Here is a 23724-nt window from a genome sequence, read left to right as displayed (position 1 = left end):
TTCATGCACTATAACTATCGGAAATAGACTTATCACAAGTCCAAATTTCCATATAATCCTATAAAATAAGATGCACTCACCTTAGCCTTGCTTGCTTTGATTCGATCCTAATTCTTCAATTATTCCGGAACGGAATTACACTCTATATCTACATAACAATACATAGATCCATATCAATATTCTAATTGATATACTCTAATCTTCCCTTTTCTAAAATAAAGGAAAAGATCAATTTCCATTTTCCCTTTGAAGTGTATCGATACACACTATAGTGTATCGATATATCCCTTCACTGGTGTATCGGTACACTACTTGTGTATGGATATACTTATTTCATTCGATGTTTCTTCATTTAAGAGTGTATCGATACATATTGAATGTGTACCGATGCACCTTGCCCAGAAATTGTATTTTATGCCCGAAAATTAATCATTTTCAGCTTAAATTCTTCATTTTCATTCCCTTTTCTATTCTTAACTCAAGTACATATACTTAAAATAATTTCTACTAATTTAATATATCCTTAACCTCAAAATTCCATCTTTCATATGGAAATCAATAATCATACCAAATTTTTAAGATGCTCTAAATCCAATTCTATCATTTCATATCTCTTAATTAAGTTGATGACAAGTCAAATTTAGTTTCAAATTCAACTTATCAACTATTTTCTAGAAATTCACTTAAAACTCCATTCTCTTTAATCTTTCATAACTTCTTCATCTTTTGATTTTAAGACAACTTAAGCTTTCCTTAAGCTTAAGTATCACCTAAGGATCAAAACCCATACTTAAAATCAACAAACAATCAAGTAATTAGAAAACTCACATTTGCTCCCTTGTTCACGGTGGAGAAGAAGAAAACAAGAAGAAGAAGAGAGTTTTTCCAGATAACTCTTCCCCCTATGTGTTTCTCTCCTATTAAAGGGAAAAATATCTTTCATGTCAAATGACCATTTTGCCCTTTAATTCCTTTGATAATTACTAACAACTTTCAGGAAATATTTCCAAATAAATCATTGAACTATTATACTTTAATCATCAGATTCTGAAATTTTACAATTTAGTCACTAACCTGGTATTGAGGATATTACATTTAGGTTTCAGTGGATCATGTCAAGTCAGGTCAAATCAGATATATGTTATGTCAGGTTAATTTAATTGTTCCACTTGGATCTGGTCGGGTCCATATCAAATCAGTTCGGGTCATTTTCAGGTTAATTTGAAATCAGATTCAATTCAGGTTCGTGTTGGGTTGCTTTTAGTTTGAATCGATGTCAATTCAAGTCTGAATCAGTTAAATACCAGGTTAATTCATATTTGGATGGACTTCAGGTCGAATCTTGTTCCGATCGGGTCACATCATTGACATACAAAATTCAGGTCGGATCTTACCGGGTACGAAATAACTTCAGGTCAGGTCATTTTTAATTATTTTTCGCCTTTCATGAATGGCAAATTGTAATTTGTAATTGTATATGATTTGGAGTAAATTAAAAATATAAATAATTATGGGTTAAGTTTAATAAAAAATATAATTTTAAGGATTAAATTGAAAAAACATGAAATTACAAACTAAAATTTAAATAAATTAAACAACACACATAGATGGGGGGTCAAATCGAAATAATTATAAAATTTGAATTTGAAATTAATATAAAAATGGACTAATTGCATCCATTTAAAAAGTTGGTGAATAAAAGTTTATAGGGTTTGGAGATTATGATACAATTTATAGAGTTTGAAATGAAGTTTATTTATGTAATTTATAGGGTTTGAAGTACATTATAAAAATATTAATAAGTATGGGCCAATTTCAAATATATAATTTTAAGGATCAAATAGAAATAATTATAAAATGTGAAGCTGAAATTAACATAAAAATGTATTGAATTGCATTCATTTCAAAAGTTGAAGAACAAAAATTTATAAGATTTTAGATATCATAAAATAATTTTAAAGAATAAATTGAATAAACATAGAATTACAGAATATAATTTAAATAAATTAAACAACAGGTAAAGATTCAATTAAAATAATTATAGTATATATTAAATATAATATATGTATAATGAATATTATGATGCATGTATATAATGTACATTATATTTATGCATCCATTATACTTATAATATATAATATTTATGTATGTATATATATATATATATATATATATATATATATATATATATATATATATGCTTATGCATTAATATATATTGTTGGCTTTTAACTTATTTTTATTATTTATATTTTTTATCGTTAATCAAAGGGTACCTATCAATCAATCATTACATCATCAATATATAGGCTCTTCTTTAGATAATCCCTACTAGCAAATCCAGTTTAGCTGTTACCACCTAATAACCCCTTTCATGTCGATTTCACACTTTAACACACACTAATACACGTCATGTAATATAGCATGTATGGGACATTACATATCATACATAACACTTAAATGTATATGTTTAGTTAAAAAATTAAATTTATTAAAAATGATAAATTATAACTAATAACATTTGTTTATATAATTTAAGACTAAATTAAATATATATAAAATTTGAAATCAAAATTTAAATAGATTATAAAATAAGTAGGGATTAAATTGAAAGAATTCAAAAAAATATAAAGTTTAAATTAATATAATTATTTTTCATTAAGCCTATTCAAAACTTGATAGTAAAGCCGAGATTAATTGGCGCCAAATCTCTCATTTTATATTTTAAAATATAAAATACAAAATTATCCGGAAAACCCAAATCCCAAAATTCATGAAAGGAGGGTTAAAAACGTAAAAAATTTGAGCACAGAATGTTGTCAATCTCATGTTTTGAAAGCAAGATAGCATATGACCTTCTCATTTTGCCCTTTTTAAATTGTTAATTTTAGTATTGATTATATTATTTAAATTTTTAATCTCAAATAAATTTATTTTTAATATATATATTAAAATTTTAAATTACATTATATTTAGATTTTGATGATTTATTACATAAAATTTAAATTAAACTTATAGATATTTTAAATAATTTTACATAATCTAATTTTTAATATAATAAAATCATACTCAATAAATAAATTATTTAATAAAATTAATTAATATTTATAATATAAGAATTATAATTAATATGAAAAATAAATTTAGTAATTTAATTATCATAATTAACAATTTATTTTAAATTTTAAAAAGGAAATATATTAATTTAATTATCATAGTTTATCTACTTTTAATTGTGGAGATGTATTTTATCATACTATAATATCATAAATTTAAAGTCTCACAAGTTCATCAATTGTAATTTATAAGTCATGTAAATATCAAGTCAGACAAATATAAGATCAATTCAACAATAAGTCGGATTATTTACAGGTTGAGTCAATTACATGTCAGGTTCATAACAGGTCAAATTGATAACAAATCGGGTAATGCCATTTATTTATCAAGTTAATCTTGGGTTCAGATTCATATTAGTCGAATATAGGTCGTTTGATTATCATATTATTAGTTCAATTCGGGTTCAGGTTATTCTCAGATAAGGTGCAGATCAAATTCAGATCCAACTCGGGTTCTGTCAACCCCAATTTAGACTCGAATCGATTTATAGTCACCACCACCTCAGGTCACAAATAGTTTTGACTCAAGTCGATTTCAGTTAGTTTTACAAGTCGGATCAGTTTTTTTCATCCCTACATGTAATAAATGAAAGAAAAATGAGAAACTGGTAAATGAACTTATAAACGAGTCTATAAACAACTTTTAAATGAACTTGTTCTTGAACATAAATAAACTAAACACATCTCTTTTGGTATTCGTTTCTTTATTAAATGAACATAACATTTATGTTTTTACCTCATAAAATTTTATAAGTTCGTACTTAACATAAAATCTTATGTTTATCCCTTATTGATTTATTATCTTAATTAAAAATAAACAAAGATTATTACTCCTTTTTAATTAAGCTAATAAAAAAGGACCTACAATTATAATCTATAAGGCCCATTTGTTTGGTCTTACGACAAGAAAGCGAAAGACAATACAGTGGCCCACTTACAATCGCATCATATTCTAGGGTTTTGAGTCTTCTCGGTTTAAATTTCGTTGCTGCTGCTGCTGCTACTGCACTGCTACTTCTTCTTTGTTGTCGTTGCCTCCAAATCTCTCTAAACCTTCATCCCAGTCGGAACAACCTCTATCGACCAACATGGGGTATGTTTTCTGTTATTAGTTCTACCTCAATTCGGTTGCTTTGTTTTCTCTTTACCTGCTCATGTTCCATTTTTAAAGTGTCTGAGCTATTCTTGCTTATTCAATGAAAGGAATGGTACTTCGTGAGAATTGTTAGTTTACAAAATGTGGGTTTATGATCTTTAAGTCTTTTTTTTATTATTTCAATTGTTTGGTTTGAGTGTTGAATTAGATGGAAGGGGGAAATAGATATTTTTTACAGCTCCTGCTTTTAATTTTTGATATTCCGCAAGTTTAAATCTTGATTTCTGTTTTAGGGTTTATATAAATAAACTTTATGTGTTTAGTTTGAATATAAATTCGGGTTTCTGGTTTCTTTTGTGAGAAGTGACATTAGCTTATCTACATGAGAAAATGCCTGTTTCATTCTGGTGTTTATAGATTTAGGAGAATCCCAGAGGAATACTATTGAACAAAGCTTGTTTGAAATTATACTTTAAATGACATTAGCTTAATTATGTAATCTTGTAGGAAAACACGTGGTATGGGAGCTGGGCGCAAGCTGAGGACCCACCGCAGGAGGCAGAGGTGGGCCGATAAGGCATACAAGAAGTCTAACCTTGGAAATGAATGGAAGAAGCCATTTGCTGGTTCTTCCCATGCCAAAGGAATTGTCCTCGAGAAGATGTAATGCAACTCTATATCCTTTTTTTCATTTCATTCTCGTGTTTTCATTGAACTCTAATTCAAGAAAGCTCACTGATGGCTTCGGAACTGCAGCGGTATTGAGGCCAAGCAGCCAAACTCTGCTATCAGAAAGTGTGCTAGAGTTCAGTTGATCAAGAATGGCAAGAAGATTGCTGCATTCGTTCCGAACGACGGTTGCTTAAACTACATCGAAGAGAATGTGAGTATTATTAGTACACTGCTGAAATTGTTTAAGTATTGTTTTTTCGTACTCTGCTGATGATCAATAATATATTGAATTAGGATGAGGTGTTGATTGCTGGATTTGGACGAAAGGGTCATGCAGTTGGTGATATTCCCGGTGTTCGATTCAAGGTTGTGAAGGTTTCTGGTGTTTCCCTCTTGGCACTCTTCAAAGAGAAAAAGGAGAAGCCTAGATCCTAACTTTGCAATGAGGTGGATTTCTTTGGCGATCTTTTAGTAGTTCTACTTAAAACTGAGAGCATTATATTGCATGGTTGCTTTTCGGTACAATTTGTTTTTGTTTATCTTCGGGCTATCTTTTTATTGAACTTTGGTGTCGGATTTTCATAAAAGGATTTGGTGCTTTATTGCAGTTCCAAACTGTTCTTTCTTCTCCATGCTATGATTTAGATTCATTATATTATTTGTATATATAACTGCTTATGATTATACTAGAACTTGTTTCTAGCTAGGTTCGGAAATTAATTAGGATTGAGCTTATTCTGCTAAATGTATAGTTCAGTATGTGACCAACTGTGGACAGTCCCAAGCTTTCAAATTTATTATCAATTATATAATTTTTGGGTTTGAACAGAGTAATACTTTAAGTTAAAACCGACGCAAATTAGCCTAGGGTTAGGCTGTGTTGCACACCAAAATTACCCATAATTTTGTTGGAAGAACAATAGAGCTTGGAGGGATTTGCATACAGGTTTTAAGAGATTTAAACTAACAGCTTCTTCAAGAAAACTTGATCAGAACAAGTAGAGCAATTTTGTTTTCAGTCACCTTCCCTGCACAGCACTCGCAATCCAATTCGTCAAGAGAAAAAAAAATAACATTTAATTTAACAAAATGAGGACTTATGTTTCATGTTTAATAAGGAAAAGGTAATGAGGATTATCATCTTTTATTAATCGAAAGGAGCCTCCGGGTTATGTCATCTTACTGAGAACTAAATAAATACAGCAAATGCGAATGATGAATTGCTTCAGGAGAATAATCTAATTTGAAGCTTTTCCGTAACAATTTTGATAGGAGAATAATTGTAGAAATCAACTAAGCAAGGGTGAGTATTCAATCGAATCAAATTAAAATTTTTAATGGGATAAAATTTCATTCATTACCGACCAGCTTAACATCAATGATTTCCGTAGATGGTGTCACCATAATTGTAAAACATATTTAGAAAAGAAGTAGAGTGCTATGAAATGTTTATAGAATCATACATTAAAGAGGAGAAACCAGAGGATGGAGGGAGTCAAACATGTTCGGTGGATGAGGCTCGGCTCGGCTCAGCTCAGCTCAGCCCCTTGAAATCGAAACCTACGGAGGGAGTCGATCATGTTCGGTGGATGAGGCTCAGCCCTTGAAATCGAAATCGCTTTGGAATAACCGATTTGTAAAATGAAAAATGAAAGCTGTATAAAAGTTTCGGAGAACCATATAAAAAATTAGTAAAATGCGTAAAACAACTCCAGTTCAGATTAAAGTGGAACCAAAAACCATCCTTCCCATAGATAGATAGATAAGAGGAAGAACGTATAAAATATGAAATTTGAATCTCAAACCTACTGCAAATAAAAATTAAGCAAAGTGGTCAGTCCTATAAATTAACCCACTTGCACTATCAATTTGGTGGCTATGCCAACTGTTTGATCCCATCATTTTCAACTAATATAACCAACCACCATCGATAATGTTTTAATATAACCTCGTAAAACAATAGCATTTACAAGTTCAAACCTTCCCCTGTGAATGCTTAAGCTAACCTCTCTCTCTGGACATCAACTTGACTAGAATCGAACCCATGACCATGAAGCAGAGCATTTTAATCTCCATTTTTTCCATCCACTCTTCTCCTTACCACCACCTTGGGAAGCTTTACTTGGCGTGGAAGCCAGTCGCTTGAGGCTTGAGGCGGTAACTAACGAGTGAGGGTCCAAAAATGCTGTATTTTCCAGAACTGCTGAAAGCCATTGCATCCGTTCGCCTTTTAAAAACCACCTTGGCCTGTATGCTCTTTCTGAACACTTCAGTCCCTCTCGTAATCAAAGGACCGTAACGGCTAAATACCTTATTCAGTTCTTCTACTGCAGGAACTGTATCTATGTCTGAAAATTTTAGGATCAAAGAAGTTGGAGATCGATCCTCTGCTTCCATTCCAAGATTTTCATCTACAGCTGCATGTTTCTGTTCAGTATCCACATTGGCACATGCTTTAGCAGCGAAAAACCGTTTTCCGTGGTTTGGTTGTTCTTGTCAACTGTTAACTGCTCTTCAGGAAGGCATTGGATTATCCTTTCAGAACAAGAGGCGTCTTTGATTGAGGTGAACTCAGACATCCCGGTAAGCTTGAACTTGGTTGATTTCTCCCCCGTCATGGCATCAGTTCCTTGTTCCAAAGATTGTTAAGACATTTCAGAGTTGTTAATCTCCGTAGCAATCGAATTCTTCAACTCAGTAAAGAAAAAAAATATAGAGGCCAAGAAATTGTACCCTTTCAAGGGATCTGTGGCAGCCAAGTGAAGCTGTGAGAGCATCTTATCAGAGGAGGAGATATCTGTTTCAGGAACCTTCTTCCCTCGTGATTTACCAGAAGAAGATTTTCCTTTACTTTTATTACCAACTGCAGCCTTCCGAGATTTCCCATCAGTATGCTTTAGTAATGGTGTAGAAAATATTGAATCATTAAGTTGGCTTGCAACCCTAAGAATGCTAGCTCCAACTCCAAAAGTTTGCTTAGACTGTAGAGGCTTATCAACAGATGCTGTTGACAAATTATTTTTATTCTGTTTCATTGCCAAGTCATTGCACACAGGGTCAACAGCCTTTAGCTTTTTAGCAGGGGATGAAGACATCGACTTGTCATCACCTTTTTTATTCAATTTCCTTTTAACAATTTGCAAACTCAAGCGCCTTTCAGCTATGAACTCTGATAAGCTTTTCTCCTTTTTGCCGGAAACTCGGATTTTCTTTTGTTTAGAAGATGAGACATATTGGGTATCTAGCTCCTCTTCTTCAGAGTAAACCCTTTCGTCAACCTTGACACTAGGAATTTCCTTTTTTATCAGTTTGCTGCATTTCTTCATTTCCTCGGACAGAGGGATTGCAGCATCAGTCTCCAACGATCCGCAAAGATTTTGAAACTCCGGTAGCTGAGAATAACCCTTCCAACGATGGAATGCTAACAATTGCGCCTGTGATATTGTGAATTGCAATCTATAAATGTTGGTATAAGAAGGTGATCGAGCCAATTTTTTCATAGTTTTAACAAGTTCCAAAGGGTCAAAGGAGGAAGCACTAGAAAACCTATCCCAACCATCTCGTCTGCTAGATTCTTCCCGGATCCCAGCATTAACAATTATCTCAGTTTTAATCTGGGAATATGCTTTCTCGGAAATGCAAGAACAGGCTAGACCAAACTCTACCCGTCTAGAAACCTCATCCAAAGCACAATCCACAGCATGGTGAAACTCTTCCATATTGGTCTTCTTTTCCATATGTGAGAAATGAGACCTGAAGGGTTTGATCTGAGATGCCTCATTCCAAGCAAATGTCTGATCACCATAATATGCAATCAAATAACTTTCCTTTTTGAAATACTTCTTTGCCTTTGCTGTAGCAGCTGAACTATCAAATATCTGCCCCGGCCACCATGGATGACTCCTTACTTTACCCCACACTAAATCAGAGTCACAAAATTCCGGCTCTTCAGGTTTTGCATCGACATCAGATGATTCATCCTCATATGTGCTTGTAGTTTGATTCGAGTTTTCTGCATCCTGCGAATCCCTTTCACCTTGGATCACAGTAGTTTGATTCTTTTTGGTACTATCGGGTGTGCCAATTCCATATCACAGCTTTCTAATCCACCAGAAGATACTTCCTTTTCCTTTGAACTCATTTTCTGGTCCTCATCAGGTAAACAACTTTGAACAGCTGAAGTAAGAGGCTTCCCATCACCAGAATGAATAGTACTATCAGCAAGTGAGCTCGACCGGACACTTGTCCCCTCTATCAACGAGTCCTCATTAGGAGAGGCGCTAACATTAAGTTCCTCAGTAACCCCACCAGTAGACCCCGGAACCATTTGTTCATCCTCCACGGGTTTCTTGTCTTCCATGGAACCACTCTTTCCATCTCCAGCTCCAGCTCCTCCTCCTCCTCCTCCTCCTCCATCAACCTCATCAAAGAAGCCCCACCTGAACTCAACCCGGCACTAACTTTATCATCGACAACTTCACCTAAAGAACCAACATCAGCTTCCAAATCAATCCCTTGACTCTTCACACTCTCAATCTTGCTTTCTTTCTCCAACTCATCAAGCCCAGCAGCCAACACAGTTTCGGTTGTGGCCAACCCAGAGACAGGCTGCCCAACATTAACATCACTTCTCTCGTTTTCTTGGTGAACCGGAACAGCATCACAGTTCAAGTCGATTTCTTCAGGAACTTTGTTCGACATTAGAGTAAACCCTAAACATAAAATAAGAAAGCGATAATCAAAAACTCTAATTCACCATAGAACAAAACAAAACCCTAATTTTTGGTGAACCCTAAAGATAAATACCTAATTTTCCAGACAAGACAAGTAAAATTAAGAAAAGAGAAAGCTGCTTACCGGTTTACTTGAATCGGGAGCCTTATAGAAACGAGGGGTGCCCTAGTTTCAAGCGTAGTAAGAAAAACGAGGGGTGCCTTATAGACGTGGCGTTGATCGGAGCGCTTTAGTTTAAAAGAGAGAAAAAAATACATGGATAAAACAGGAAAATAACCGCGGATTAGGACGCTTTTTTGTTTACCATGAAAAATTATATAAAAAATCCATCTTATTTATAAAAACATTATAAATTGATCCATTTTTATTATAAATTTAATAATATAATATATTTAGTTATTAATTTTAATCTTATATTTAAAAAAATTAACTTTTAATGTTTCATCAATTTAATCTCTCAAATTTTATTTTTAAGTATGGTGTCAAAAATACTCTTAAATTAGTGTTTATTCTCTTCTAAAACATTTTTAGTTTTCAAATATTTTATTTTAAGAGAAAAATACTTTTAATATTTGATTTAACAATCATTTTAGTTTATATTCTTTTTTTCGAGTATTTTGACTGTCACCATCTCATTTAAGAGAAAAAATATGTATTTTATAATGATAATCATTTATTGACTAATGATTCTTATTCACACATGAATAATCTTTCTTCAAAATGAAATATTAGGAGACTAAAATACATTAAAAATACAATAAGAGTCAAAAAGTGACTATTTAACCAATTCTTTTGCCATCATTTACTCACCCTCTTGCACGGACCGTAGAATTGTTATTATTACTTGATATCTCAAGCTTAAATATCAGAAATATCAATGGTTGGTTTACAACCATGGCTTCATCCACATTCTTCCACAGCTTCATCTTCATCTTCATCGTACTTTGTTCACATGAAACCTCAAGACAAGCCATTTTCTTTTGAACCACACCATGATTGGTACAGTTGAATGTTTTAATCACTCTCTGCACCCCATCCGAGCCCCTTCTCTATTCCTGTAACGCTGCATTTTGGAATTTCTAAGCTTTTTTTTCTTCTCAATATTCAACATCTCTTCAGCATTAACACAACCAGCGAACAAGGCATTCAATTCATTACATGAAACGCACAATTTGACTGAATATTCTGCATTTGCAATATACAGTACAATTACATTACATGACCTTGACCTTGTTACAAATTAGTGCAAGTATACATTGTTGATTTTGTTTTACTGACTCTGAACCACAGAGGCATAAATGTGATCATCTGCCATTAGAACCATAATCCCACTCGCTTCCATAATAAGAATTAGGCAAACCCAACCAGAACTTGAATGCCTCGGCCGCTCTCTTCTTTTCGACCCTCCGGTCCTGCCTCGCTTGTGAAGCATGCTTGCTAGTAAACATCCTCGAATGCATCTCCACATAGATTTTCTTGTACTTGGTCTTGTTTGGTGGTATGCCATTCTCTTCCATGCAAGCCACAATTTCCAATGCCTTCTTGAAGAAAGCAGCTCTCACACATATATCAGCTAGAGCATCTAATAGACCTTCATCCGGTTTCAACGGTGGTGGAAGAGCGGGAGAATCGGAGGGTTGGTTCTCATCTTCCTTTTTCATCTCGCACCTATCCTTAATCTCTTTCCAGAGCAAGAGTGCTTCCCCTGGTTTTCTAGCCAATGCAATCCCATTTGCTAGACTACCATAAGTAGAAACGTTAGGGTAAAATCCGTTTTCCTTCATTCTTTGGATTACTTTCTTAGCTTCTTCGACCAGTCCCAGCCTACAATATCCCTCCACCAACATGTTCCATGCGACCAAATCGACTTTCACCCGTGGATCTCTAAGCATCTCGTCGAAAACCTTGTTGGCTAACTTCGGTTGACCTGACAAAGCGAAAGCTTTCATCAATGTAGTGTAACTGATCTTCGTAGGAGTGATTCCTTGCTCCCGCATCTCGTTGAAAAATGCAAGAGCCCCAGCACTGTCGTCTATCAATATGCATCCATCAATTAATATATTATATGAAACCACATCGGGCTTAATCCCTGCATCATCAGCCATCTCCCTTAGCAATTCCTTTGCCTTGTCTATTCGCAACTGCTGGCAATAACCCTTGAGAAGAATATTGTAAGTAATCCGATTTGCTGGCACACGAATTCTGGTCATTTCGGCTAGCACTTCTCGCGCTCTATCCATCAATCCGGCCTTCACAAAGGCAGAAACAACTGTTGTGTATGTAATATTATCAGGATGACTAGCTTTATCATCTTGACGCCTCATTGCTTCTAAAGTCTTCACTGTGTCTGTAACTCTGCCTGCCTTCATATAACCTTTCATTAATGTCGTATAAATCCTAGAATTTGGTGCATATACTTTCGGCAATAATGGTGGTTCACTGGACGGCTCAATCGAATTAGGAAGCAACTTCTCAAACACTATATCATCTATCTTGTTTTGACTCGAATCTTTTGTATCTTCCTCTTCATCATCATCATCCCCATCATAGTCGTAGCTTTCATCATCATAATCGTCTTCCTTAGCTCGTTTTAGATCTTCCAAATATGCATCTCGGAGAATCTTACAAAGATCATTCCTTCCTTCCCTCATAGCTTGAACAATTTTCTCAGCCGTTTCAAGATCATCAAATCCAACATAAGCAGCAACGAGGGAATGCAGAGTAGTCATACAAAAACGTATTCTCTTCTCAATAATCCTCTCCAACACAAACACAAGCAAATCTTTCCTATCAGCTCTAGCACACAACTTTATCATAACATTATAAGTCAAAACATCAGCTTCACAACCCCATTCACGCATTTCATCGAACAGTTTCAGAAACTTACTTTTGTCACCCAAATTAGCACAAGCGTTAAGCACAGCGTTATAGGCAGCCGTGTCAGGTTTGGAATCAGCAACAATTGAAGGATCCGCGAAGCGTCTGACGCGGCGAGTCACGGAATCAAAAAGGCTTATCGACTCAAAGGATGACTCAGTGGAAAGCCGCGAAACGACGGCGCTCCATGCTTTGACGTGGGGGAGGTAACCAGAGCGAAGCATAGACTTGATGAGGGAAGAGGCGTAAAGGGTATGCCCGGATTTCGCCGAAGTCGATGCCAGGAGGCCGAGGGAGTTGGCGTCGAGTCGGTGAAGCTGGCGTTCATTGCGGAGGAGCGTGATGATTGAACGAGCGCGTGATAGAGATTGTGGAGTGGATTGGTAAGAGAGCTGAGCAACTAAGCGGCTTAAGCAAGTAGGGGTGGGGAGGTGAGGGGATTGGGAATAATGGGTCCAAGCTTGTTCGGTTTTCCTTTGGCGGAGGAGGGAGAGAAGGGTTTGATCATCGTTACTGTTCTTATTAGAGGGAAGAGATAAATCAGTAGCGGCAGGTTGAGTTCGCTGGTGGGCTGTAGCCTGCAGGCAGAATGAACGCGTGGGCTTAGAGGAAGTTGAGGTGGTGGTTGAAGGCGGAGAAGAAGGCAGCGGAGGAAGGGGTGAAATCCAGTGGAGAGTGGAGGGAAAGGAGGAGAAGGAAGAAGAAGAAGAAGGAGAGGGTGAGCAAGGGGAAGGAATATTCATAGACATGGCTGCTTGAAGGCGGAGAAGAAGGCAGCGGAGGAAGGGGTGAAATCCAGTGGAGATTGGAGGGAAAGGAGAAGAAGAAGATGGAGAGGGAGAGCAAGGGGAGGGAATATTCATAGACATGGCTGGTCCATTGGGGGTGAAAGTAAAAGGAGGAGGGAAACAATAATAGGAATATGAAGTGGTGGAGGAAGATGAAAAAGATATTGGATGGAGAAGACAAGTACTACGTCGACTGGATTATGTTCTCTTCTTTTATCCACTATCTCACTGCTTGCTCGTTAACACTTGGCTTTATTGCTAATTAATTTCTTTAAAATAACCCATTTCATTTTAATATTCCCTCCCTCTGTTTTGAAAATCGTACTAGACCGGTCGATTTAACCGGGAATCGTTGTTTAGTCCGATTTAATCTAAATCGGTTGAACCGTTATTAGTGAACCGGTCAGAATCGTTGAACCGTTCAAACCGGAAAAAACTGGGATTTTTGTTTTTTAAAAAAAAATTAAACCAAACAACGTCGTTTGTTAAACGAGCTAAGTCGAACTAGAATATTGTTGAGCTCGACTCGAACTTGAAAACTTTAAAAGTAAGCTCAACTTAACTCAAACTCACAAGCTAAAAATTATCAAGTTCAACTCAAACTCGAAATATAATATTGAAACTTGAACTCAAAAAGGCTTGAACTCAAATAAAAATTAGAAGCTCGATTGAAGCCTAAAATTCGAGCTTGATTGAAGTGAAAGAATAGTTCACTCAATGCTCACTAAAAGGCTCCATGATTTTGAATGCCAAATTACCTCTATTATTTATAGAAGTTAGTTGTGATGCGCTTCTATGTTTCTTAGCAATGTTAGATTGTTTTGTTTTCATATTTTTACTCTTTAGACTTTTGGGATGCTCTTCTATGTTTCTTAGCCATGAGATTGTTTTTAAAAAAAAAATTTAAACCAAACAATATCATTTTATTATGATTTTTTAACCCCAAATTTATTTTTTAATTATAGTTATATAATTATATTTATTATTTAATATGTTTTACCTTAAATATTATGTTGTAATTAATTTGAATCATTTTTTCACTTGATTTTATGATTATATATGTTATAACTTGCTTTGAATATGACTTGTGATATAAAAAATTATTTTTTATTAAATATTTTTGGTATTTTTATTTAATTTTTTAAATAATTATGACGTCGTCCGGTTCTTCCGACCGATCAGACCGATTCGACCGATTGAACCAGTGAACCGATAGCATGACTGATTCGCTAACCGGTCCGGTTCTGAAAACCATGCTCCTCCATCTCATTTATATTGTCCAATGTTTAAAATTATAGTTTTATCCTATAAAAATTAAATTTTACTTTGTTAGAATACTTAAAAGAATAGAAAGAAAAATATGTCTAATAAAGATTATTGATTTTTTAAATATACAATTTAAATGTGATAATTTTAAAACACGACGACACATTTAATGAAATAGAGAAAGTATGAATTATTTATTTTAAATTTCCAAAAAGAAATAACATTGACTTATTTCGAGTAAAATAAAATTTATTGGATAAATTACACATTTAGTATCTATCAATTTTGATTCGTTTTAATACCTAAACTTTTAATTTTATCAAAATCATACTTAACATTTAATTTTCATTTCATTTTAGTATCCGCTGTTAAAAATTTAACGCGTTTAGTACCTAAACTATCAATTTTGGTCCATATTAATACTTAAACTTTCAATTTTTTAAAAAATTAACGTTAAATTTTGAACATACTATTAAAATGAAACAAAAACTAGAGATTTTAACGATGGAATACCAAAATGATATAAAAACTAAATTTTAAGTATGATTTTGAAAAAAACTAAAAGTCTAAGTACTAGAACAGATCAAAATTAATAGTGTAGGTATTAAATGCAAAATTTACCCAAATTCATTTGTCCCCTCCATATATTAAAGAGATATTACTAGCTTAGACATCCCGAGATCGACATTCATGAAAATTTCAAATCTTCATATATTTTAATTTTTTTTAATTTTATTACAATCTCTAATATAAAATTCTATATTTATCATTTCTTAAGATGACAAATTTGCCTTATTTTATGGTGACAAACCTTGTATCTTACATTCACCAGTCTTAATGAAGCCAAATGATACATGCCCCATAAATCTAAAAACCATGTCTAATTTGTTTTTCATTTCCTTTCACTTAATGAAGAAGATTGGTTTCATGCAAAAGAAATAAGCAACAAACTCAAAATTGACCACCTCAGAAACCTTGAACCTGTTCTGTCTCATGGGACCATCTTCCCATCTTTGTTTTCTTTCTTTAAATCTTTCCTGGCTATAACCTAGAGCATAATTGAAGGTTCTGGCAATGTAACAAAGAATATATGAAAACGAAAACGGAGGGGATTGTTTCTTTGTACATGGCCTAACAACGGATTATCGAGGGACTGGCCGTGCGATAGACTCATCCAACGATAGGTAATTATCGGTACCAATCATATCCAAGGAACCAGGGTTGAGGGAAGAAATGGCGGAGTGCCTAGACATTTCATCCGAGTTACCTTCTCTAACCATCATTCCTTCCTTTTCGATTAAGATGGCATCTTGGATCTCCTTGAGAACTTCTGATATCGATGGCCTCATATGTCCGTGAGGTTGCACGCAGTTTAAAGCTTTCTCAGCTATCTTCCACATCGATTGAATGTCGTAGTCATCACGGAGGTAAGGATCAATGATTCCTTGAATGTCCCCACTCTCGATATGCAACTTTGCCTACAATATATCATAATTCCTTTTTGTAACCATGAGCAGCAATAGGAAAGTGCATAAGAGAAATCTGGAATGAAATAAACCGATATTTTGAACAATATCATTACTCCGGCGTCTGCAAACTAAATGAACTTACCCATTGGACAATATTCCGGCAATTAACACCAAAGCTTTCATTAGATATCGCTTCCTGACCGGACATCAGTTCTAGAAGAATGACACCAAAGCTATAGACATCACTTTTATCCGTTAATTGCTGCGAGATATAATACCTGTGTACCAAAAAGAACTAATATAAACTCGATAGCATGGCTACATACAAAAATTTCTACAGCAAAAGGTATTTGAAGGGGGTACACAATGCTCGACTTGATATTATCTAAAAACATATTCTACTACTTTTCTGTTAGTCAGACTGTAAACACGTAATTTCATCCTCGGAAAACAATTTAATCATTCGGGAACAGCAGCAGCAAAAATGGCAAATCAGTGCAGATAGTCATTTAACATGGTTTCAACTAAAGGGAGGATTTAATAGAAGCAAGGCCTTACTCAGGATCTAGATACCCCACAGTTCCTCGAACTATGCTCGACACATGTGATACTCCATCAACTGCGAGCTTTGAAAGTCCAAAATCTGAAACCTTGGCCCTCATGTGCTTGTCAAGAAGAATATTGCTAGTTTTCAAATCCCTATGGATAATGGCTGGAACACAGCCCGTGTGAAGGTACTCGATTCCTGAATGAAGTATAAAGAATCAAACTTTCCGTCAGTTGAATAAAGCAAAAGGCTTCAGCACATAGAAATTAAACCTAGTCCCTCGGCTTAAGTACCTTTTGCAGCATCTTCAGCAATCTCAAGGCGTTTTATCCAACTGATACCATGTTCCCTTGTTAAAGGGCCTACAAATATTTACCCATGGTCAGCACTCAACCATTATCGGTTTTAACCAAAGGAATACTAGAACTTACCATAAAGATGTTCTTTGAGAGTTCCGTTGTGCATGAACTCGTAAACAAGCATACTTCTCTCATCTTCTTGACAATATCCAAGAAACTGTACCAGGTTCCTATGATGTATCCTTGAAAGGAGACTCACCTTCACCATAATCAAAATTTCACATGATTTTGGCTTCAAATGGCTTCTTATAAATATGTCAACGAATGCAACATATGTTATTTCAAAGCACCAGAACACTCTCTAAAAAAGAAAGGGCTTAAAACGAATCATTTCCTTTTGAGAAGAGTCATCGAAAGCAGACTCGCATACAACTAATTCACTCCCACACAAGCAGGTTACACATACCTCATTCGTAAATTCCCTCTTTCCTTGGAAGGAATTATTAGTGAGAACCTTTACTGCAATTTCCTTCCCGTCTTTCAATTTCCCATAGTGTACTACTCCAAAGCCTCCAGAACCAATTTTCTTCTCGAAATTGTTTGTAGCATCTTCAATCTCGGCTACTGTAAAGCAATTAGCTGCCTCAGTGGGAGCATTATTCAAAGAAGAAGCAGTTCTCTGACCTTGAGTAGGCAACGGATGATGAAATTGTTCTGACATAAATTAAAAGAAATTAAGCATGTCACAACTCAGATACGCAATAGATTAGCCAAGCTTTGAAGAACCTGGTTCCGTACCTTGTTTGTGTTTCTTCTTCCCCTTGTGCAAAATAATGCAAGACAATATCGTAGATATGAGCAGAAAAGCAGCTCCAACTGCTGAACCAACAATAATAGTACTAAGATGTTTCGATTTTCCACCCCCCTCATGAAGGTTAATATTTCCAGTATAGCTGTGGGAAAAAAGTAGTAGTAACTATATTGCACAAACTAAGTGCCATATATTAGTATAAAAGGAGAAATGGATAAAAATAATAATATAAAGAGAACAAAATAACATATATTACGTAATTTTGGTTTGTATAAGATTCCTTGACTGGCGCCTATCGGGTAATGTTTTTTATACATTAAAAGATTAGGAATAGGCCTTCTATAATCATTGCAAGGGATGAAAGCCAAATATATATCATAAACATGCAAAGAGCATATTCAAAATACTAATTACTTATCAGACTCCATAGTGACTTCTATGGCAGCTCAAGGAGTGTGAACTAAGAATTTAGAATGTTATAATCTGGTTAACGCAAACACTACATCTTACTCTGTTCGAACAAAGGTCTTAAGTTTCTCTAACACTTGATAACCATTTCCGAAAAAGGTATCTATGGACAGAATTGCCTACAATGCTTCCTGCATATGTTAAACATGTTTGTATGTCTATATTTGTGCTTAAGATAATAGAAGTATTTAGGTCAAAAATTAAACAAAGGAGCTTTGTAGCATTGACTTAATATATTCAGGTTGTATGAATCCAAGATGTAAATATGACAACTAATCATTAAGCATGTGTTAGTGCATTTCAATTGCATTTAGGATACTCACTTCAAAGCCAAGTTTTTACTCAGAAGGCCGGATGGTACTCTCCCAGATAACATATTATTCTGCACATACCTACATCATGAGAGTATCACTTTCAGATTTTTTTTTCTTCGAGAAAGCAAGGTGGAAAACAGCAACACAACTAAAACAATGGAAAATGAATTTATCCAATGCACAGAGCAACTAATGCAAAAAGAACATAGAAGTTTACTATTAAACAATTGAAAGTTCTGTCAGGAAAATAAAAATGGAGTAATAGACAAATTCGAGTGACTTACAATTCCCTCAAGTTTGGTAGGTTCACTAAAGATGAAGGCAGCTCACCCGTCAAGCGATTGTTCTCAAGATGACTACGTAAGACAAAATCTTAGTCAGTAAATTCTTTACAAAAGAATCACAGTTAGGAAAAGAAGACTAGGTGTTTACATGATCTTTAGGTCCATGCATCCTGTAAAATCTGGTATTGAACCAGTCAAGGAATTCCCATCAAGCCATCTGTAAGGAAAATATAAGAAATTAGTTTGTTTAGGGAGTAAAATGGATGCATCAATCAATTGAATTAAACAGATAGCAAAGGCAAGAATGCAGTTTGAGCTTACAGTTCAATCAACCGCTTAATTTCGTAAAATCAGAAGGTATGTTCCCGGTCAAATTCTTGCTGGATAAAAGGCTGCCAAGCACCACAAATAAAACAAGTTAAAATGTACTCATATTTGATCCAGATATTAGTGAAGAACTGCTTTAATAGAAGTGGGAAAGAATCTTAGGTGGACTAAATCTTTACATTGACACTATCTTTGGCTGTCTATCAGAATTACACCGCACCCATGACCATGGAACAGGCAAGCACGGGTCACCACCTTCCTGTGCCCAATCAGCTAATGGGTGGAGTGTGACCACATTAGCAACAAGCGCTTCTGCAACTCACAAAAATCTATTCTCAGAGACATCTATGACCAAGACTATGCAAAGAGTGCATTCCAATCATCTATATATACTGAATGAAACTTAACCTTACTTACCATCCATGGAACCATCGTTTTTCTCCAGATACCTGTATATCTCAAAAGCGTTCAACAGTGGCCCCTTGGAAGAATCAGATGTCTTCCCAAATCTAAATGATAATACAAAGGGGAGGGATATGTTAGGATATCCTGGTTCATAAACACGGTATGGCCCTTGGGCATTTTCTTGGATATTAACAACAGCTTTGCTCACATCAGGTTGGCCTGGCAGCACCAACCTGAATTTTCTGGACTCATCTGCAGCCAGATCTTCAATTTCGGCGAAGTACGTGAATGCCCAGCCAAAACCAGGAAAACCATCCAGGTTCAAACGATAAGTTAATGATCCATTCGTGCCAACTACAGCAGTCTGCATCACTTTTTCAGGTGGCATTTCATTGCTACCAATGAAAATTGACTTGTTTGTCGAGACTTTCACAGTGCCAGCAGCAACATCGACAAGGTAGTTTGCTCTCTTCAAAGAATCCGATTCCCATATTCTATCAAATGGATCATCAGGATACCTAACTGGAGCTTCACTTTCTGCACCAAAGTTGATTCTAGCAGAGCTTTGGAGATAAAAATTCTCTTCGAATGGTGTGTAATAAATCGAGCCATTGAACTGCCGTAGCTCTAAGGTAGATATGAATGGCTGTCCAGTTGTAGCATTGGATAAACAGACACTAACAGTAGGGCTAGTAGCCAGGAATATAAGTTCGGCCTTCTCTATAGTATTCGCATCCGATATAACAATTGTAGACCAATGAGTAGCCCCAAGGGAAATGTCAAATTTCGGATAAACATTATTGCTATCAAAATTACCATACAAGAAAGTTGCTCTTATGAGATACCTAGTCCTGCTTACAACGTTAAGCTTGTAGCAGTACTTAGTGGAATCAGCAGGGAAATGCCTCAGTGTCATATAGTGCTTTCTTGTCTCATTCGAAACAGATATGCTAGCTGCTTCTCCGTATTTAAGAAAATCATCGGAGGACCACATGAGGCCAAGTTCATCAGTGAAATTTCCTTCACCCCCACAATTCAAACTCACAAAACCTGTTCCATGGTTTAGATTTGTTAGAAATCACACAAAAACACCAGACTTCATCCACCAAATGATAGACATCAAGCACTATGGCCCAAAGCAAATAAAGCTCCATGAGAACAATAAAACCATGAAGTATAAGGTCACTAAACAAAATACAGATTGGTTACATGGTCTACAAAAGGCTAAATTTAGCAATTTTAATCTTCTTTTACCCCGGATTTTAAGTTGGTTCATCAATTATGAACAAGACACTGTCAGCAAGGGCAACTAGACTGAAATCGGGTTAACATGTTAGGTTTCTAATTTCCAGTTACACTTAGGAGTATAGGCCTTGGCTTTATTCTCCTCTTCTCTTCATCAGTTTTCTCATAAATTGACTGTCTTCCTGTGGTCAATTATTGTTGCCTCTTTTGCTCATCCACCAAAATTAACTGTAGAAATGGACAATGTTCTCTAAATAAACAAAAGATAAAAATTACCAAAATAATTACTTTTTTCTCACAAAAAGATAATATGCTATTAGCTGCACTGGATTAAGCTCAAATCACTATAAAAGAACCAAACGCTACTAGATCACTATAGTAAATATATAAAGATAAAATGATAACAGAAAACAAATATATCACACAAACTATAACCCATAGCTGAAACCCTGAAACAGAATGATCCCCATATTGATACACATGTAATAGATTATATGAAATATCCTAGAAAATTGATGACAACCCCATATGACAAGCAAAGCATAAATTTCAGAAAACATGGACAAAATTGCAAACAAAAAAAAAAAAAAGAACTAATTTTGTATGTAACTTGTACAAATATAAATAAAGGAAATACCTTGCATCTGAGCTGAGGAGGAATCCAAAAGAAGAAGCAGGGAGAATAAAAGAAGTGAAAAGGGAAGCCTTTTCTCCATATCCATGGTGAAGGCAACAAATGGTAACATGATAGACCATGAAAAGGAAAAGAAAGAAACAACAGCTGAAAAAAAAGAGAGCTCTTTCACTCTTTGTGACTGTATATATTAAAATACAAGACAGAAAAGAAGAAAAAATGAAAATCTGATTTTTGAGATTCTGTTTAGAAATAGTGAATTTCAAAATTCACAAGTACCCTTAGTAATGTACTTCTAAAAGAGAGGAAAGAGCAAGGAAACATGAATCATTTGGAGAGAGAATTAGTGGAGTTTTAAGAAGAAGAATTTTTTTCTTGGTTTTCTTAACAGCTTTGTATGTTTTTGTTTGCTGGCTGCTCGCTGGTCTATGCTAATCGACTTCAAGCATCAAACTTTATCTTATTAAATTTTCGTTTTTTATTTATTCTGATGTTACTTTTTGGAAAGGGAGAGGAGAGAGAGAGAGTTACAGACTGGTGACAAAATTGTGGGTTCGCCATGAAAGTGGACTCTTCAGGAGACTTTGATCCAATCAAATCAATTCAAAGGTCAATATTAAACAAAGTAATCAAAACGAAGGGACGAGACTTGTTGATCTTAAATTTCCAAAGTTGAAGAGTCTTTTATTAAGACCCCACCATTATTTTTTCTGATAAAAAAAAAAAAAAACAAAACAAAAGGGTGCATCTTGTCATCATCAACTAACCTTCCTTTCTTTTCCTCAAAAAAAGAAAAAACTAACCTTCCTTTGTTTTCATTATAGAAAGAAATTATTTGCACCTCAGAAGAATTGCTCTAACCAGTTAGATAAATCCCTACAGTTTTGGTAAATTTTGATTATAAGATTACATTCATACTGTCTTGTTTTTCATTATTTTGTTTGTTGGAAAATTTATCTCATAAAATGGCAAAGAAATAAGTAGTTCACAAACTTACATAAAATCGGAATTTAGACTTGTACAAATGTAGAGTAGACAAACTGGTGTTACTAGTAATATTTTTTTCATATACCAATAAAATAGTTTAGTTTAGTCTGTAAGGTTTGAGCTACAATAAAATAAGTATTTATTTTGATATAGTTTTTTCTTTTCTTTTAGTATTTAATTTTTTAATTTTTATTTTGGTACTTAAATAAAAATAAAAATGATAGCTTAAGTATTTAAAGTAGAAAATAAATGGAAGAATGTCAATAATAAAAACAAAGAAAAATAGTTAGGGAAACTGATAAAAGAAAACAAAGGAGGGATTGATTCTTTTTCTTTGAATGGTAGGATGATTATAATATAATATTTATTTTTAATAATAGACAACACATATACCTCACAAAGATAGTTGATTAAATTCGGATCTTTTAAAAAGAATAATATTTTTTTAATTACTACAATCGTTTAATGGATTTAATGATAAAATTAATTTTATAAATCCAACCATCAATGATGATAATAATTATCTGTGAGGTGAAGTTTACATGAAAGTGAGATGTGATTCATTTAATTCATTATAAATGTAAAAAGGACATTGATTCTAAGAACAACTTTAATGTGTGGCGCCACAAATAAATGCGAGGGTCCATTTGAACAGGAGGAGGAGTACGAGGATAAATCAATGAATTTAAAAGAATCTTTGGGGGATGCCGGGCGCAATTATTTTCACATGTTCAAAAGGGTAAATAATTTTTGTAGACCCGTTTAGATGACAAGAATATACTGTTTAGTCCTCCATTTAATTCTTACTATAAAAAATGTATCCATATTTTGGCCTATAATTATTTTATTTTACAAAAAACACTTTTTTATAATTATCACTGAATCGAAGACTATGTATTCTTAAACACTTTTATTATTGTTGTTCTTGTTTGATTATATATAATTCAGGGATTGATTGTATATTTATACAATATAAATTACAAATAATGCAAATTTGTTATTAAAAAATTTATTCTTGACCATATTTCAACATGCAAATTTTGTTTCTTCTTTATGATTACTTGATTAGTAACATTTTTTTTTTTTTTTATATTTAAAATGCATTGGATCATTATATAATCTTTATTAATTCAAATATTTGGACGTCAAAATAATAAGGAAAATAAATAATGCTAGTGCTAATTAAAATAATGCAAGCACTCTAATACAGCCAAGAAGAAGATTGGTAAACATTATAGACTATTCTTCTATGTTAAGAAATTGACGTTAAAACAAATAATAATTTTAATCCAATTATATAATTCATATTGAATTAAAATACAATATATGTTAAGAAATCTACGTTAAAATAATTAGTTTTACCAACTTAATTTTATAGTCTATAC

General features: G+C 34.2%; 4 protein-coding genes and 1 pseudogene across 4 annotated transcripts; 1 reads left to right on the top strand and 4 right to left on the bottom strand.

Annotated features, from left to right (window-relative positions):
- Window positions 1–4053: 4053 nt before the first annotated feature.
- Window positions 4054–5499, top strand: LOC120214180 (40S ribosomal protein S23). The gene is made up of 4 exons (XM_039212143.1): window positions 4054–4209; window positions 4720–4875; window positions 4969–5095; window positions 5179–5499. Exons 1-4 carry the CDS (start codon window positions 4205–4207, stop codon window positions 5317–5319), a joined length of 429 nt encoding a protein of 142 aa, XP_039068074.1. The 5' UTR covers window positions 4054–4204; the 3' UTR covers window positions 5320–5499.
- A 1171-nt stretch (window positions 5500–6670) lies between these two features.
- Window positions 6671–8975, bottom strand: LOC120214118 (the record flags this gene model as incomplete). Its single annotated transcript, XM_039212090.1, has 2 exons — window positions 6671–7380; window positions 7533–8975. Coding segments are annotated over 2 exons (1821 nt in total), but the record flags the coding sequence as incomplete, so codon positions are not given.
- Window positions 8976–9008: 33 nt separating this feature from the next.
- LOC120214179 lies at window positions 9009–9820 on the bottom strand. The gene is made up of 2 exons (XM_039212142.1): window positions 9742–9820; window positions 9009–9596 (listed from the first exon to the last, which is right to left on the bottom strand). The coding sequence occupies exon 2, from the start codon at window positions 9583–9585 to the stop codon at window positions 9139–9141; it is 447 nt and encodes a 148-aa protein (XP_039068073.1). The 5' UTR covers window positions 9586–9596; window positions 9742–9820; the 3' UTR covers window positions 9009–9138.
- A 969-nt stretch (window positions 9821–10789) lies between these two features.
- LOC120214178 (pentatricopeptide repeat-containing protein At3g09650, chloroplastic-like) lies at window positions 10790–13474 on the bottom strand. The gene has a single exon (XM_039212141.1). It carries the CDS (start codon window positions 13362–13364, stop codon window positions 10923–10925), a length of 2442 nt encoding a protein of 813 aa, XP_039068072.1. The 5' UTR covers window positions 13365–13474; the 3' UTR covers window positions 10790–10922.
- A 2116-nt stretch (window positions 13475–15590) lies between these two features.
- On the bottom strand, window positions 15591–21580 carry LOC120214177 (annotated as a pseudogene).
- Window positions 21581–23724: the final 2144 nt, after the last annotated feature.

Source organism: Hibiscus syriacus, unplaced genomic scaffold (genome assembly GCF_006381635.1).
Source record: "Hibiscus syriacus cultivar Baekdansim isolate YM2019G1 unplaced genomic scaffold, ASM638163v2 tig00110053_pilon, whole genome shotgun sequence".
Lineage (NCBI taxonomy): Eukaryota > Viridiplantae > Streptophyta > Magnoliopsida > Malvales > Malvaceae > Hibiscus > Hibiscus syriacus.
The sequence above is the reverse complement of the archived record's forward strand: the minus strand, read 5'-3'. Positions and strand labels throughout refer to the sequence as shown.

Excerpts from the sequence above, each read along its gene's own strand:
- LOC120214179 (XM_039212142.1), bottom strand. The coding sequence starts at position 9,585 with ATGTCGAACAAAGTTCCTGAAGAAATCGACTTGAACTGTGATGCTGTT.
- LOC120214180 (XM_039212143.1), top strand. Across the intron at positions 4,876-4,968 it reads GGAATTGTCCTCGAGAAGAT|CGGTATTGAGGCCAAGCAGC; the intron begins GTAATGCAACTC and ends TCGGAACTGCAG. Across the intron at positions 5,096-5,178 it reads TAAACTACATCGAAGAGAAT|GATGAGGTGTTGATTGCTGG; the intron begins GTGAGTATTATT and ends ATATTGAATTAG.
- LOC120214178 (XM_039212141.1), bottom strand. The coding sequence starts at position 13,364 with ATGTCTATGAATATTCCCTCCCCTTGCTCTCCCTCTCCATCTTCTTCT.